General features: G+C 46.6%; 9 protein-coding genes across 9 annotated transcripts; all 9 read right to left on the bottom strand.

Annotated features, from left to right (window-relative positions):
• Positions 1-46: 46 nt before the first annotated feature.
• Positions 47-4975, bottom strand: TbgDal_X11020 (hypothetical protein, conserved; the record flags this gene model as incomplete). Its single annotated transcript, XM_011779971.1, has 1 exon — positions 47-4975. The coding sequence occupies one exon, from the start codon at positions 4973-4975 to the stop codon at positions 47-49; it is 4929 nt and encodes a 1642-aa protein (XP_011778273.1).
• A 297-nt stretch (positions 4976-5272) lies between these two features.
• On the bottom strand, positions 5273-6529 carry TbgDal_X11010 (hypothetical protein, conserved; the record flags this gene model as incomplete). Its single annotated transcript, XM_011779970.1, has 1 exon — positions 5273-6529. One exon carries the CDS (start codon positions 6527-6529, stop codon positions 5273-5275), a length of 1257 nt encoding a protein of 418 aa, XP_011778272.1.
• A 724-nt stretch (positions 6530-7253) lies between these two features.
• On the bottom strand, positions 7254-7763 carry TbgDal_X11000 (hypothetical protein, conserved; the record flags this gene model as incomplete). Its single annotated transcript, XM_011779969.1, has 1 exon — positions 7254-7763. One exon carries the CDS (start codon positions 7761-7763, stop codon positions 7254-7256), a length of 510 nt encoding a protein of 169 aa, XP_011778271.1.
• Positions 7764-8564: 801 nt separating this feature from the next.
• TbgDal_X10990 (hypothetical protein, conserved) lies at positions 8565-9074 on the bottom strand (the record flags this gene model as incomplete). The annotated part of the gene is made up of 1 exon (XM_011779968.1): positions 8565-9074. The coding sequence occupies one exon, from the start codon at positions 9072-9074 to the stop codon at positions 8565-8567; it is 510 nt and encodes a 169-aa protein (XP_011778270.1).
• Positions 9075-9651: 577 nt separating this feature from the next.
• Positions 9652-9729, bottom strand: TbgDal_X10980 (kinetoplast DNA-associated protein, putative; the record flags this gene model as incomplete). Its single annotated transcript, XM_011779967.1, has 1 exon — positions 9652-9729. The coding sequence occupies one exon, from the start codon at positions 9727-9729 to the stop codon at positions 9652-9654; it is 78 nt and encodes a 25-aa protein (XP_011778269.1).
• Positions 9730-9750: 21 nt separating this feature from the next.
• On the bottom strand, positions 9751-10134 carry TbgDal_X10970 (kinetoplast DNA-associated protein, putative; the record flags this gene model as incomplete). Its single annotated transcript, XM_011779966.1, has 1 exon — positions 9751-10134. The coding sequence occupies one exon, from the start codon at positions 10132-10134 to the stop codon at positions 9751-9753; it is 384 nt and encodes a 127-aa protein (XP_011778268.1).
• A 525-nt stretch (positions 10135-10659) lies between these two features.
• Positions 10660-11367, bottom strand: TbgDal_X10960 (hypothetical protein, conserved; the record flags this gene model as incomplete). The annotated part of the gene is made up of 1 exon (XM_011779965.1): positions 10660-11367. The coding sequence occupies one exon, from the start codon at positions 11365-11367 to the stop codon at positions 10660-10662; it is 708 nt and encodes a 235-aa protein (XP_011778267.1).
• Positions 11368-12752: 1385 nt separating this feature from the next.
• On the bottom strand, positions 12753-13313 carry TbgDal_X10950 (kinetoplast DNA-associated protein, putative; the record flags this gene model as incomplete). Its single annotated transcript, XM_011779964.1, has 1 exon — positions 12753-13313. One exon carries the CDS (start codon positions 13311-13313, stop codon positions 12753-12755), a length of 561 nt encoding a protein of 186 aa, XP_011778266.1.
• A 2151-nt stretch (positions 13314-15464) lies between these two features.
• Positions 15465-16700, bottom strand: TbgDal_X10940 (hypothetical protein, conserved; the record flags this gene model as incomplete). Its single annotated transcript, XM_011779963.1, has 1 exon — positions 15465-16700. The coding sequence occupies one exon, from the start codon at positions 16698-16700 to the stop codon at positions 15465-15467; it is 1236 nt and encodes a 411-aa protein (XP_011778265.1).
• Between the last annotated feature and the right edge of the window lie 2 nt (positions 16701-16702).

The following is a 16702-nucleotide window of genomic DNA, read 5'->3' as shown; positions in this document are numbered from 1 at the left end:
CAACAAGATGCACTCCCCACTGCCACTCCGGCTATCCACGAGCAAGCTACGCAACTGTAGAGTCAACCGCCAGTCTCCGCTTGTCGAGGTACTCCAGCAGTCTTTCCGACTGGTACCGCCTACGCAAAACAGGGGCCCGCAAATGCCAAGGTATCTCGGCGCTGAACTCATCGCACAGCATTTCCACCGCCTCACGAAACGACGCATTACTGCGTATGGCATCCCGCTGTTCCAACGCGCGGAGTGTCAGCGTGTGCACGGCGGCGGTATAACCCACTTCCACGTCAACTGCAAGACGTACTGCGTGGCCCAGTTGCGTTATGGTCATGTTTTCCACGTGATGCTCGAGCCAGGTGAAGCAACTGGTGACCAACTTTGGTGGCAAAAAAAAGTCCAGATCGACCGCAGCCTGAAGGAGTGCCAACACCTGCGCAGTGTCCAGTCGAAAGTCACGACCACACTGGTCCGTCAGCGTGGCAACGCAAACACTAACGAGAGCGTCGTCTTGTATGCCGAAGGCAGCATGACACTGTAACAGTCGAATTAATGCGCTGCGTCGGCATTGGTCAATCATACGAAGAAGTCGGGTTCCGATAGCGTCGATGAGTGACTCTAAAGCCTCGGTAAACGGCAGGCTAAGCACTGATGAGAGTACTGTTTCAAGATCCTCGTTCGACATAACGTCCACAGTTTCCTGAAGAAGGGGAATCATAAACGATTCGTACCTTCGGAATATGTCAGCCTCAAAGGAAACAGCCCTGAACGCAACGCAGCGGCTGTGGGCATCGGCCTGGGTGCAGGACCGCTGAAAAACTTCGTCAAATCGTGAGTTGGCAAGGTCCAGCTCAGACCAACACTTTAGCCGGCTGACGCATTGAAGAAGTCTAGAAAAATCATTGGAGGTCACAGATTCACAGTTTTCAATCAGTTCCGTGCAAATTTCTTTTGCGACAACAGTCAGAGCATTTGGGCCCTTCTGACCCACTAATGTGTTCGCGATAAGCAGTCGGTCCCGTGGGGAAGTATACGACTCTTTCACAACCTGAAACATACTACTAACAGCGCAACGTTCATTATCACCACAAATAGTACTGGAGCTGTTGGAGGCCCCGGGAAAATGCAACGGACCATCACTGAGTAACAGAGCAAGTGCTAGAACATTAGACACTGGATGGGTTGTCTTCAAGGATGCACCCCTCACCGAATTCAACGGCTGAAGTCCCTGACTGCTTTCGCCTTCGATGTTAGCACGACCTTCTACCTCGCTCTGAAGCGTCTTCATGAAGAAACCATCCACAATTGCCACCTTGACATCACTGGTGAGAAGTTTGTGCCGATGCAACAGGCGGCAGAGAGTCAAGAGGCCGTCAAGATCTTTCAGTAACCCGCCAACAATATGTTGCACGACGTGCTTACTCAGACTTTCACAAATGACACCGCTCAGGGCCTCCGGAAATTCTACGAGAAACTCCTTTAACGTATCAAGTGAGTTAATCCTGCTCAGTACCAACAGTTTGTCGCAACTGCATTTTATGAGTCGCTGCCGTTCTTCCAAGTCACCACCATCGCCTGATGTCTGATCAAACTGCAGATATTTCTGCAGGACAACAAACGCTATATTGCGGTCCGTCAGGGTAGCGCTTTCTGTCACATCGTTGAGACGCCGTAGCACCGACGCCAGAAGATGCAACGGCACTGACTCGTGTCGCACTGATAACGACGACAAAATTCGGGTGCACCACTGAAAGTTGAGTCCTGGGAGATGGGCACCAATAACCAGTGCGTTAATCGGCATGGGAAGATTTCGCATGACACGCATATAATCACCGAAGTCCATCGAACTCACAAGATCACTTTTCCCTAGCAATTCGGCAACTAAATCCTGTGATTTCGGATACTTCTGCACCAGATAGAGCAACTCCACCTGCGTAAATTCACTGAGCTGTGTGGAAAGCCGCATCATGAGGTATTCTCCACAGGCAGGGGACAACAAAGACAACCGATCAAGCACTGAGAGCCCCACATTTTTCACGTGCGCACCCGATAGATAGGCAATCATCCGGGTTAACAATTCACCAAGCCGTGTATGTTCAGCAATAAGAGACCGATCACCTTCTAGTTCTTCTTCCCCTGCTTCAATTCCTCCCTTCTCGTTAAGCTTCCGCAAAACACGTTGGCACCGCTCCTGCTTCGTGATGTGGTTCACAACAAACCGCAACGTGTTTGCCACGACAGACGAAACGGTAGCTGGGCGAAATGACCTGCTCGCCTCTTCCCCCAGCCGTTGGATGAATAACTCGAAGGAGCGAGAAGCCAAACGCATGTTGCATAATAAAAGATCGTTAATGTTGTGTTTAAAAGTTCCGGCAGCTGAGAAGAAAGCAGTGATCACGCAATGAATTATTCGGTAATCACATGCGTCGATATGGTACTTCATCATTTCCGGAGTAACAGACACTTCAACGGGGACATCCAGTTTGCAGCAGAATACAAAGTGAGCGGGAAGGGGAAATACAACCTGTTGATCCGTACCGTCTGCAGGGTTCCGCTTCGCTTGAAGGCGGCGAATTCTGGAAAGAAGTTCACTTGAAAAGGCATGCGGTAGTTTTACTCCGGCGCGAAGCAAGCACGTAAAGACCTGCTCCAGTTCTTCGTCATTGGGACCGGATAGCGTGGGGAGTTCGCCGCCCTCATTCAGCCTTGACGGTTGTTGGTGCTGCACCACATCGGTCTTTTCACCTTTTGTAGCAGGAGCGACATGCGCCGCGGCCCCATCATCTATCTTTTGTTTTCGCGCTGGATCCATAACATATAACGTATAATCGCGGACCCAAGTGGTAATAACATTCTGAAGTTGCGAAGGTGATGAACGCCAATCCCCACTAGCCAAAAGGAAGTCAATTCCGTTAATAAGAAGAAGCGTGTAAACATCGATTCCCTTAGCAACACCCTCCACGGATGCTTGCCGCAGCTTGTGGGGATTCAACGTATGAAACTTTAGCAGTTGCTCAACCAACTCACAACTGTGTGGACTATCTGCATCAACTAGTGGAGCCAAAAGCAGCAAAAAGCGTATTACCGACGAAGTTGTACGAGTGCCACTGTAGGAAATCATCTTTTCAATGATGATGGACCGTTTCTTGTCGTCGGAAACTAACGGCAATGCCTCCGAGACGCATTTCAGGGTATTCATCATGGTATTTCCAGGATCCAGTTGAAGCGACTGCACAGCCAACTCCACAACTGTTTCGGGCGCGTGCACAACTAGACCCCTGTTGAAAAGTTTCGTGAGCAACGTCAATCGTTGCAACGCCAGCTTTGGGGATGATGCTGGAGCGGACGCACACCAATCAATAAGTTCGTTCAACCGACGAATGTACTCCATACAGGCATCTTTCTCAACTTCGCTAAGGCTACCACCTTTCTCCTCTACTCGCATAAGCAGCACCGACAAAACAGTCTCCAAGGAATCACAAGCAGGAACCCTTGTAGGCACTGACGCCGTTGCCGGCACACTCGCAGACGTAGTTGCTGCGCCCAATGTGACCAAAGAGGAGCTCGGCATAATGTCACGAAGCGCTGCCATTATGTAAAGTTGCAAAGATTCATATGAAAGGTATGTACCAGCACACAGAATCACTTGTGCAGCGTCCCTAGGAGAAAGCTTGCTCGCTGGCACCCCTTGCAGGTACGTCACATAGCGCGGTATCGATTCGCCCGAGTGGACGAGGAGCTGTGCAACGAGTGTAGGATTATTTTCCGGTAGCCATAACTGTGAAATTATCTTTTTACGTATACTGCACGCCTCCGCTGAGCGGATGTTCGCTACTGTACTGAGAACGGTAGGAACCAACTCTATGTCCTTTAACGAGCACTGTGCAAGGTTCCTGCGCACGCACAACAAATACAACAGTAGTTCCAATCGGTTGCTTGGGGAACTGAAACTGACATTCTGCATAATCATAGCGCACTCTCGCATACTAGGTGAAGTAAAACCGGTCCCGCTCGTGCACACAGGGGTTTGCCGTGCACCTCCGTCGCTGGGTGAATCCACAGTCAGCAAATCAATGATGTCACCCTCCTTCTGGATTCGCATCCTACGTGTTTTCGACGCGGTGTGACGTACGAGGCGGCGAAGAACGTTGCTCACAAGCGCGGCATCCCCGCTGGAAAAGAACGCCTGGCGATGCTCTTCAGTGGCGATAAATAAAAAGGAAAGGCAAACATCGGTAGCCGTGCGCTCGTCCAGTTGGAATAGCTTCCCCAAACCATCACCACGCAGTTTGTGAAGAAGTGCAAACATAATTGAAGGTGGTACTTTAACCAGCGACCGTTGGGTCTCCCCGAACAAAGGGTTATCCACATACTTGAGACGCTGTACTACGTAAGCGCAGCTCATAAGAACTGAGAGAGGTTGTGATTCAAGTTTGTTGCTCTCATCAGCCCTCTGAAGTAGTGCCGCAATCCGGTTCGTGAGTGCATGTATTTGCAGTCGTTGCGCCTCTTCCACACCGATACCACCTGAAGCACTGTTGAGCTGGCAATAAAGTACTTCGCACACAAAACTACAAACCAGCAGTGATTGCCCACATGTGAGCTGTTCCGTGGACCCCTGCAGCCACCTAATCGCGGCGCTGTCGACCTCAGTCAATGGGGTTTCAAATACAACCTCCGCCGAAGTATCTTCGGCCGATTGTTGGATTCGCATTAGCAGCTGCTGGTGACCGCCGCACCAACGTGCCAGGGCATCAAGCGCTTGCTTTTTATTTTTCTTCTGTGGTGAATCGCTGCCCACGGAGGGCTCCTTAGAAGTGGAGGGTGACGACAGCTCAGGAAAGTTTAGCGTCTCCCCCCCACCAGCAGCTGTGTGATGCGCGTGCAGGGTTGCTGGGGCGAAGCGGGAACCACACAAAACGAAAGGTATTTTGTTGGAGAACAAACAAACGCGAGTATGGCAAAGGAAGGGTAAGCCCATCCTGCAGCAAATCACTCACTTTCTCCACCTGACGTTGCCCCACTTGTGCTTCCTAACTGCTAATGACTGGGGTCCTCTGACCCACAATGGCATCGGATAATGGGAAGAACAAATAAGGAATTAAAAAGGTAACACCACGTAAGGACAAAGAAATGGAAAAAGAAAGAAGAAAACATAAAAAACACATGCACCCTTAGAGTTTTCTGCAAACCACTGGTGAGTCGTGGCAGCCTTCCAATGTACGCTACTCAATGATCAAAATACTAAACATACTGTAACGAACGGAACACACATTTTTCACTGGGGTTGCTCCCGCTGTAAGACCTGGTGCAATCCAGCTCTAGAGGCCAGCGTACGATCTAACCGAAGAACGGAAATCTCCAGCTCCTTCAGGGTGGAACTAGCGCTAAGCTCTACCCCTCTCGAAGTAAGCGAAGCAGTGTCAGAAGTTGCCTTCGCACGTCTCTTACGCTTAGACTCATTGGTGCCCTTTCCTTCATCCACCCTAATTATTGTCATACCGCTTTCTTTAACCTTGGAAAGACACACGAGCTGTTCAATGATACCCTCCTTCCCGTCCCCAAAACGATTCTGCCGAACCATTTGTTCGACCAGCTCCGCCACGTTGCAGGCTGATCTCTTCTCACCTAAAAGAACACGTGCCAGATCATATGTTGAGAGAAGGCGTTCCTGTCGCTGTCGCCTGTTAATGAGCTCCTCCTCTCTCGCTTCAAGGCCAAGTGCTTCTCTCCGCATCTGTGCCAATACCCCTTTAAGCCTTTCACCGGTTAGTGTCGCCCTCAGTTCTGCAGAAAGTTGTCTCAGCAACTCCTCATCGCTAACACTCCCCACAACTGAAGTCGCAGCAGCGCCAGCACCTTCGTTGAATCGCAAAACCTCTCCAGCACTGTTCGAACTCACGGCTGCAGTGCTGGAGGAGTTCAAAACCTCTTCCACTCGCCCGTGGCGCCAAGAGTTTCCCCCACCCCATCGCTCCCGCAAGAATTGCTCCGCCTCCGCAACGGAAGGCACTAAGTTACGAACCAACTTCACCTTAACAACCGGCGTTGAATGTGCACAGTTTGTTCCACCATTAGACACACCATGCTCAACAACCGATTCGAAAGCAGAGAGCCATTCAGGGAAGGCGGCCCCACACTCGATGATATCGCGCGGTACAACCGTAAAACCACAGTACCTAGTAATTGCCTCAAGCCAACGTTCGTCAACGGTGGCGATGACGCAATGGCCAATCTTACCAACACCTAATTGCGCCTTTCCCGCCATCGTAATTAGAAAGCAACCGTGAAGGATAGTAGCAAGTCGGACAAGTTCGCCGCCACCTTTTGGGGGCCCAGTGACGCCAACTCGATCAGCACAACCATCCGGCCTACCGCCCACTGCACCAGAAAGTATGAACTGAAGACGCGATATCAGTGATTCGCTTGGGTTTTCCTTACGCCTCACGGAATCAGGACCCACATGAGGGCTCCCATTTTTACACACCTCTTTTGGGCCCTTCGTAAGACTCTTCCTCGAACCCTTTATTGGCATCGTCAAACCTTTACCGACGAAGGAAAACCCTTCGCTGAAATACAAAACATCAGAAAGGACAAAAAAAGAAAAAGTGATAAATAGAAAATAAAGGAATAAATATCAATTGTGAAAATACCTCAATAAAAACAGAGCAACATAATATCAAAAAAATTTAAATATCTATTAATGCTTCTGTGGCAAAGAGAACAGTGTAATCGACAAATAAAAATTTGTCGATTGCTGAACAGGAGCGGTAAGAAAATTAAAAAGATAACATATTCATGCAGTTACTTGAAACGCTGCGAGTGAGCGGATACCCTCTTGAGTGGTCAAAATGACGGTGTGTTCCCTCATAATCGAAAACGTGAAGAGAAAAGACGCGCACACAAGTCATTGTGATATGCTCAAACACTCTATGACTACACAAAATATATCACAAAATAAGAAACGACGACAACAGGGAAATGCATCTATTGAGTGACGCCTAGCGTCAACGGGATAACCCGATCAAAAGGAAAAAGAAAACAATAGGGTTGGGTGGTGGTAACGACAGGATGAAAAAAGAAGCAACAAGTATTAAGGTAATACACCACTAACACATGAGTGCGCTAGTCAGTAGTCCCCGGAACCTGCATACCCTCGCCTACCCTCCGCACCTCTATCATCACCCACCCCACTTTACTTCCACACGCAGATGTGATATGTTCATTCACACTCACATAATTCTATTTGTTATGTGGCATTAAGCACTCGCCTTACCCATGGCCTTCTTGGGCTTACGGCCAGCATTTTTTTGCATGACCTTACGGTGGATTTGCTTCACAGTTTTCTTCAACTTCGGTGCCAAAGACGCAGCCTTGTTACCACCTTTCCTACCAGAGGATGTCTCCACCACAGTAATAGGTTCTGTTGGTTTCCTCGTAGGTGACGGCGTCTTCTTTACCTTGCCACTTGGCTTCTCACTCGTAACCTTTCCTAAGGATGCCAGTGGTTTCGCATTAACTTTGGCACCTCCCCTCGCCTTCATGGAAGAAACAGCCTTTTCTTTGCCAATGTTGCTTACACTTGGAGGTGGTACCATCTTTTTGGCATTTACCTTAGGTACAGACACATTGTCATTAAACGGAATGGCATCAACACGGGCGCCACGTCTGGCACTCGCAGCATTCCCCACGGGCAGTGGTGTCTTAGCGGCTTTTTTGCCAACGCCGCTCTTCACAGCGGCAGTAACAAAACGTGTAAAGCGCAACATCACTTCCTATCGATTATTAAAGGATTTCCTGAACAAAAATATGCGTTACTTAATCAGCTTTGTAACGGAGAGTATAGCTTCAAATAACCTTGCTGCTAACTTGGTTGGATGTGTAGGTGGTGGGCACCTCCATTACACAGTTAGGAGAAGAAAAGCAAATGAGGCAAAAGTAGTGATACAAAGTGAATCAAGTACTAAAGGGCATTTAAAACAACAGCGAAAAAAATAATTAGCATCGTTTATTGAAACTGTGTCGTTTGGTATTCACACCAACCCCATGATGTTACGAAACTAAGTATGCACAGTGGCAAGCCGAATCAGCGACGTGTACCAACGAACTGGCAAAATATCGGAAACGCTGCGAGTGAGCGGATACCCTCTTGAGTGGTCAAAATGACGGTGGGTTCCCTCATAATCGAAAACGTGAAGAGGAAAGACGCGCACACAAGTCATTGTGATATGCTCAAACACTCTATGACTACACAAAATATATCACAAAATAAGAAACGACGACAACAGGGAAATGCATCTATTGAGTGACGCCTAGCGTCAACGGGATAACCCGATCAAAAGGAAAAAGAAAACAATAGGGTTGGGTGGTGGTAACGACAGGATGAAAAAAGAAGCAACAAGTATTAAGGTAATACACCACTAACACATGAGTGCGCTAGTCAGTAGTCCCCGGAACCTGCATACCCTCGCCTACCCTCCGCACCTCTATCATCACCCACCCCACTTTACTTCCACACGCAGATGTGATATGTTCATTCACACTCACATAATTCTATTTGTTATGTGGCATTAAGCACTCGCCTTACCCATGGCCTTCTTGGGCTTACGGCCAGCATTTTTTTGCATGACCTTACGGTGGATTTGCTTCACAGTTTTCTTCAACTTCGGTGCCAAAGACGCAGCCTTGTTACCACCTTTCCTACCAGAGGATGTCTCCACCACAGTAATAGGTTCTGTTGGTTTCCTCGTAGGTGACGGCGTCTTCTTTACCTTGCCACTTGGCTTCTCACTCGTAACCTTTCCTAAGGATGCCAGTGGTTTCGCATTAACTTTGGCACCTCCCCTCGCCTTCATGGAAGAAACAGCCTTTTCTTTGCCAATGTTGCTTACACTTGGAGGTGGTACCATCTTTTTGGCATTTACCTTAGGTACAGACACATTGTCATTAAACGGAATGGCATCAACACGGGCGCCACGTCTGGCACTCGCAGCATTCCCCACGGGCAGTGGTGTCTTAGCGGCTTTTTTGCCAACGCCGCTCTTCACAGCGGCAGTAACAAAACGTGTAAAGCGCAACATCACTTCCTATCGATTATTAAAGGATTTCCTGAACAAAAATATGCGTTACTTAATCAGCTTTGTAACGGAGAGTATAGCTTCAAATAACCTTGCTGCTAACTTGGTTGGATGTGTAGGTGGTGGGCACCTCCATTACACAGTTAGAAGAAGAAAAGCAAATGAGGCAAAAGTAGTGATACAAAGTGAATCAAGTATATAAGGAGGTACAAAATAACAGTAAACATAGTATGCACCGCAGCTACAGCTGCATCATGTCATTTTTGATTGTATTTTCAGGTATATGAGTGATGCAGTAGGAGCGAAGGGGGTGGCGACCCACGTTTCTATCTATTTTGTTCTAAGTACGCTCCACTCTTGGATTTTGCTCGTGCTTCTGGAATATCTGTTTTTTTTTTGTTCTATGTATCTCTTTTTTATTTTTATTTTCTTTGCCCTCACACGTTCCTGTACCCCTTCGGCTTGTGGGTGATTAAACAAACTGTTGCGGCAGCGCTACCGCCAGATTGCAACATTTGACGTAATGTCTAACTTTACGACTTCCACGTACCGACTCGAGCAAACGTGTTCGAAACTACACTCAGTTACCTGTAACACGCTTCGTATCAAGTGCTGTGACAAGCTCAGTTTCTATTGTTAGGGAAACGACCAACACCATAGTGACAGTAGGTGAAGAATATCACTTACTTCGCATTTGTTTCTGCTGTTTCCACAGCTTTGCTACGGCAGTCATGCGCTCCCGTTGTGGAAGATTACTGTATTTGGATATGTTGGACTTCACAAATTCGGTGTACTCCGATGCCTTACGTTTGCCTCCCCCTCCTGTAACCTTCTCTTTACCTTTTGTTTTCGGTACCGATTTTTTCCTCGTTGCAGACGGAGCAGCTTTGGCACGCTTTGCCAATTCCTCACGCTCAGTGACAGAAAGCTCTCGATATAACTTAGCCGTTGCCTGACCCCGCTTTGCTACGGGGAGTCCCTTCAATGCGGGATTATTCTTTTGCTCCTTCATGAACAGGCTGTACGTGCCAATGGCAAGGGATAATCGAGAAACACGAAGCATTGCCGGAGCTTTGTTTCCTTTTTCTGTTTGACACACACACACACAACACAGGGAAAGAAGAAAAAAAGAAAAGAAAAAAGAAAAAAGAGAGAAGATAGTGACGGAAATGGAAATATAAGGGCAACCACTCTATATGCCTTGTGGGAGCATCATGGGTCGTCAAGTAAAATACACTAAACCACGCAGCAGAAAGAAGTCATACTGCTGAAATTCTTCCACCAGCACAAAAGTTTTAACAGCTTCGATTTAATGAGAATGGCAACATATTTTGAAGTAACAAATGTACAGTGGCGGTGGTCCTATTTTCCTTCTCGACAACCCATGCTAGCACCACCGTACTTATTCGCATATGCTCTGCGCATTACCTATGAGTCACCCCTCTAACAGCGTGCATAAAGTTACACGGGAGTTTGTTGTGCCAACTGCTGCAGCTATTCTTCGATATTCCACTCTCTCTTTCCCATGAGCCTTCAATGGTCGTTCAAAACAAACATAAAGTCCGAGGTTGGACAAAACCCATTTGGGTTATTTCTTGCCTCCTGCCTTGTTCTCAGATGGTCCAGTCCGTTTGGTAGGTTTCTTCTCACCCTTTTGTGCCTTCCACTTCTTTGCGATGGTTTTAATGCGTTCAGCCGGTGGAAGGTGCTTTAAGAGAGGCATTTGTTCCTTTACAAACGCCCGGTAAGTAGAAGGTTTCTGCTTTTTCTTAGCTGCAGTTCGTTTGGTGGGCGCCTTCTTCGATGCCTTTGTCTGTATTTCCTTCTTTGGTTTTGGTACCTTTACAGCGGGGGAAATTTTCCGTTGCCCACCGCTTTGTGAGAGTTGCTCAGCCCTCTCTTCCAATTGTTTTCGTGTCTTCTCGGGTAATGTTTGAAATATGGCAAAAACTCGCTTCTCGCGCAGTCTGGGGGATGTAATGGAAGATATGGATGGGTTTGATGACTGTTCCTTAAAGAACAGTTCATATGCGGTTATCTTTGGGTGTCTTGGTTGAAAATCACCCTTACCCGCACCCGCACCCGCCGCTAACACCACATTGTCATGCATTTCACGAGCCCGCTGTCTCAGAACTCTCATCTCATTCCGTCCAAGATGATTAAACTTCTTTTCAATAACTTTTCGCTTCTGAGCCATCGAGAGACCCTGCAGGTTAGCACTATGTAATTGCTCATCGCGGAAGAGCTTTAAAGCCATTTTGCGAATGCTGCACAGCGCAACCGTAAAACGCAACATGCGAGAAGACAATGTAGCACGTGTTCTTCACCCTCCTAATTGCTGTTCTTGTGCGACGACGAAAAAGAAATAAACAGTTATGCAACTACGATGCTCCACAGCTATATTTCTGTGATAGTAAAAATTCTATAGTGCGACCGATTGCAAGTGACCAAACTGTCAGTGGAACTCGTGGAAGTGGTGGTGAAGATATGTTTCCTTTTTCTCCCACCACTGGCGAGCTCAAGAAAGACCCGACGACAAGGCGGTGCCGACGAGTTCCCGTTGCTTCGTTCAACGCTCCTTGTTGGACTTGATCCCTGCGGTTGCGTCTTATGGAGGTACGCAAAAAGTAAACAAAAAGCTCTATGTTCGTATATGCTTGTATGGATAAGTAGTTATGACTACAGTTGTATATTTTTTCCAATGCTTCTCTCAGTGACCCCTACCCTGTGCTGTAACCACCTTTACTACAAGGCTGATCTGCACAGACACGAGCCAAAACTAAAGCAATTTAATATATATATATATATATATATTGATTTATTGATTTAAACAGGCGCCAGTGCTAGTAATGAGACTGTACACACTGCCTTCGTTAGATGTTTCCGTTACCGCAATTCCTTTGAAAGTTGCCTAAATCCACCAGTGAAAGCTATCTTGCACACAATCAACAGAAACATGAAGAAAAGAAGAGCAACGGCAAAGGTACGGGAAAAAGCTCAAAAATAGAGAGGAGTTAGTTAGTCGGTTGGGAAAGTTGACATCCCGTGCGCAGCATGTGTGTGATGGGGAACCAATTTTTTTTTTAAAAAAGGTGTGAATATATTTTTGTTGGGGGAATTCTGCCGAACAGAATGTAATCGACAAGACACGCTAAGTAGAGTGAACGGTGTAGGGTAAAAACTTATACAAACCCACTCACTCACCCACAAGTATCCACAACAGAAACCCTCTATAATTAGCAACAGAATCAAAAACAGAAGGAGTCAGCGAAGAAGTGTAAAACAAACAGAAAAAAGAATATTGCTTCATCCGCTCACTTCCAACCAACATAAAAAAAAGGGAAAATGAATAATTCTATCAGACAGATATAAGCAGATATATAAATAGAAACTTATATATCCATTCGAAACTTCAAAACAAGAGTTTCTTTTTATCTTTACCTCTCTCTCTCTCTCTCTACTTTTCTCTATCTTTTGTATCCTCTTTCAGTTCGACATTGAAAAATTGACTCTACTATGCGAACGTGAGTTTCCTTGAAAAGCATATTTCTGTTTCGCTTTCCACAACAAAAAAGACACTCATGTCTTGGCTCCAACAGCGGGCCAGGTGAACAACACGTAAAAAAAACAAAAAAAGATGAAAATACTCCTTCTTTCCACAGCATAATGAAGCGATTCGATCTACTTTCGCATTTGTTTCTGCTGTTTCCACAGCTTTGCTACGGCAGTCATGCGCTCCCGTTGTGGAAGATTACTGTATTTGGATATGTTGGACTTCACAAATTCGGTGTACTCCGATGCCTTACGTTTGCCTCCCCCTCCTGTAACCTTCTCTTTACCTTTTGTTTTCGGTACCGACTTTTTCCTCGTTGCAGACGGAGCAGCTTTGGCACGCTTTGCCAATTCCTCACGCTCAGTGACAGAAAGCTCTCGATATAACTTAGCCGTTGCCTGACCCCGCTTTGCTACGGGGAGTCCCTTCAATGCGGGATTATTCTTTTGCTCCTTCATGAACAGGCTGTACGTGCCAATGGCAAGGGATAATCGAGAAACACGAAGCATTGCCGGAGCTTTGTTTCCTTTTTCTGTTTGACACACACACAACACAGGGAAAGAAGAAGAAAAGAAAAGAAAAAAGAAAAAAGAGAGAAGATAGTGACAGGAATGGAAATATAAGGGCAACCACTCTATATGCCTTGTGGGAGCATCATGGGTCGTGAAGCAGTAGCGGCCTGCAAGCATCGCGTAAGACAAATGCAGGAGGTACAGTATATATATATATATATTTTTTTTTAATATGAGTGGATGGAGAAAAGAGGAAAATAACAAATAACGGGGCAGGGGTGTGGAGCGAAAGGCGAAAGGGAAGTTCCTAACATCTCTCGGGGGTTTGTTTCTGCTTTTCTTTTTTTCTTTTCGCCCTTCCCCATGGATATGTCGCGAGTAATGAGCGAATTACTCCCCCTGCTTAACGGACTTCATAGAAACAGAGACGAAACACAAAGCTGCACACGCGGATACACACTCGCACATACTCGTCCTTAATGTGTATTTTCGTATTAGCTTGCGTAACGAAGAAGGCAGCAAGGTCCCGGTCACACGGTACCCCACCGACTCCGCAGGTCCCTTACTAATTACATAAAATATATATATAATATTTGTAAACATTTCTTTGTTTACTCTGTCTTTTTACTTTATTTTCCTTTTTTTTTCACCCTCTCTCCCTCTCTGCTGGCCCCTCTTTAAAATAATATTCCCTTCCTGTTCCCATCCTCCTCGTCCCCCACCCCCATACATTTCTGATCCTTCCCCCTTCTTTAGTTTGATTTTGTTCAAACCCCGCGTCGCTATTTGTCCCTGGTACAATATCCCAAAAGCGGGACGCTTCTCCTTAACCAACTCAATATTTTTTTTCTTCTCTTCCTTTTTTTTTTTTAATCCCCTACTACTTCTTTCCTTTCCCTTTTTCCTTTTTTTTTTTTTGCTTTGTTTTGTTTTGACAGGAGAAGAGTTGTTGTCACTATAATGCGTGATTCCTCCACGTTTCCACCCCCTTTTTTGTCCCCTTCTCCTTTTTTTCCCCTGTCATAACGTTTTCTGCCTCCTTACATGCACAAACTAACTTAATCATTCATTCGTACAGTTATCGGCTTCTTTTTAAAGAAATTTCATCCTTCTTCCTTTGTTTTTAAAATTTATTCTGTCATGTTGCATTCATTTTTTTTTTCTTTGCTGCGGTAGTACTCTCTGGCATATGGGTATTTGCAACACTTTCAAGCTCTTCCTTGCTTTTTTTTTCATTTTTTTTCTGGCAAGGGGAGGGGGGGGGGTCCTCAGTTTCAGTAAAACAAAAAGAAGAAAAAACAAATACAAAAACATGTTCCCTCTCACTTTCCTTCAATTCCGTCCTGTTCAGTCATGGTTGAACGCCTTTCAAGTGGCTCTTTTGTGCACAACCTTCAAACTTAACAACATAAAGAAAACGAGTGGAACCTAATAAATACATTAAAAATTTATACCATCAGTTCATCATGTTCCTTTCCTTTTTCCCCCCCATCCCCCCAACCTTCATTAATATGAGCATATAACCTTCTTCATATTCTCTTTCATTCTGGGTTGGTTTCGCATATTTGCGTTGTTTTGTTTTTGTTTTTTGCTTTGAATTTATTTTACCTGCAATATTTCTTTTCTTTTTCCTTTTTGTTGTTGCTGTTGTTTTGTCTCAGCTTGTGTTGGTAAGCTCATTCATCAAAATCGCCTATTCTTCCCTGAGCTCTCCTTTATTTTCTGCACATAAATGCAGAGATCGGTACCGAAGGGGGAACATGGCGGATTCAAACACCAAAAAAAGAAAAAAAAAGGAAAAGGTGGAGAAACAAAGGGGAAGGAGAAACGGAGAAAAGATAACGGTGGGAGCGCGGGGAAATATTCCAAACTTGCCATTTTTTTTTCCTTTTATTTATATAAATAGATAAAAGGGAAAAGCTTCCGTACCTTCAACATTATTTTATTTCCCCAGCCTTACCTCCCATCTTCACTTCTCATCATTCTTCGTGATTTTTGACATTTGTTTATTCACTTTTTCCCTTCACTCCTTATTTTTCCCCCTTCACATCTCTGTCTTTTCAAATTGGAGGCGTATCACCTTCACTTGGCATCCACACTTTCCGAATATACCCACAGTCAGACGAACACTTCTTGTTACATAGAATAGATACAACCAAAGATACTTTGGGCACACGCGCATATTTATAAATACATATGCATGTGTCCAAGAGAAGGGCCGGACAAAACAGAAAAAAAAAGAGCGAAAAAAAAACGAAAAAACGAAACAAATCCTCTCTTAGTTCTGTTTGCCGCTACTTCGTCCACGCTTCGTTGCTTTTGCAACAATTAACACAGTGAGATTGAACTTCCCCTTGGGGCGTACAAGCCACGCGCACGGCCACCATGGGCAGTGATTTCCTGAGATTTGGAGTGAAAGACCACGCCACTTTCCGTCTTCTTTTCTATCTTGTGCGAAGACGTAACAACATTTCCTGGGCAATACTTTTCAGGGTTGCGACGGGCCTCACGAGCCGCCTTCTCACGCTTCTCCTGCACAGAAACATACGGCTCATCGTACACCAACAAATCGCTTGGGTTGTACCCCTTCGTGGGTTGCTGCGGTAGTGGAGTGGGATCGAAGATGTCAAACTCACCAGAGCGTTTCGGGGCGCTCTCACCGCGTTTCTTGCAGTGGACTGGCTCAATATCTTCAACACCTTGGCCAGTACCGAAAATGTCGTGGGTTGCGTTTGCAGGAGTGTGCACACGGGCGATGATTGGGCGTTGGCGAGGAGGCAGTGGAGGAGGAATGAATTCACGAGGCCCTGCAACGAGTTTCCGCTCCACTTCATTGAGCTGCTCACTGCTGTACTGGCCAAGGTTGAGTACATCAACGGACTCGTTCGACCGGTTGCGGTGCGAGCGCACCGTTCCGCGTGGTCGGTCATCGATAACTGTGCCCTTTGGCAAAGGCTCGGGGCAGATGATGTTACCGCTGTCTTTGTGCCTGTAGAGGCGCTTGGGGCAGGTTTCCTCAGCATTGTTCCCATCATACTCTGGAACGCTGTATGGAGGCCTTGTCGTCCTTGGAGGTGGGTTTCCTGGAGCAAGCATTTTGCGTGGTTTCGTTTCCTCAGTCTTGACACGGCAGCAATTTCCCTCAAGGTTATCCTTCGGGCCCCTTTGCCTCACGACATGGGCGGGAGGCTCCTCATCATCGGCGTAACCGCGAATCCAAGTGTCGGTAAGAGCCAAACCCACAGAGCAGTCGTCATGACCATCATAGCGGCGGACACCGTGCTTTATTTGAGAAGGTTTGCTGGGTCCGAGAATGATCTCAGAGGTGTCACGGTACTTTGTCCTGCGAGTGACAACTGGTCCCTGTGTCTCATTTTCAATGGCGGTGACGAGGCCCGTTGGTTGAAATCCAAACATTGCGGAGACGCCACTGCCGAAGTTGTTGTATGCGGCGCGCTGGCGGTGCGACGGGGATCCCGGGGGCGGTGGTGGCGGCGGAGGGCAGTTGGAAGCAAGAATACGTTCCTGCGCCGTAGAAGGGCGCTGTGCGACGGTTGCAGACATTG

The sequence above is a fragment of the Trypanosoma brucei genome, chromosome 10 (genome assembly GCF_000210295.1).
Source record: "Trypanosoma brucei gambiense DAL972 chromosome 10, complete sequence".
NCBI lineage: Eukaryota > Euglenozoa > Kinetoplastea > Trypanosomatida > Trypanosomatidae > Trypanosoma > Trypanosoma brucei.
The sequence above is the reverse complement of the archived record's forward strand: the minus strand, read 5'-3'. Positions and strand labels throughout refer to the sequence as shown.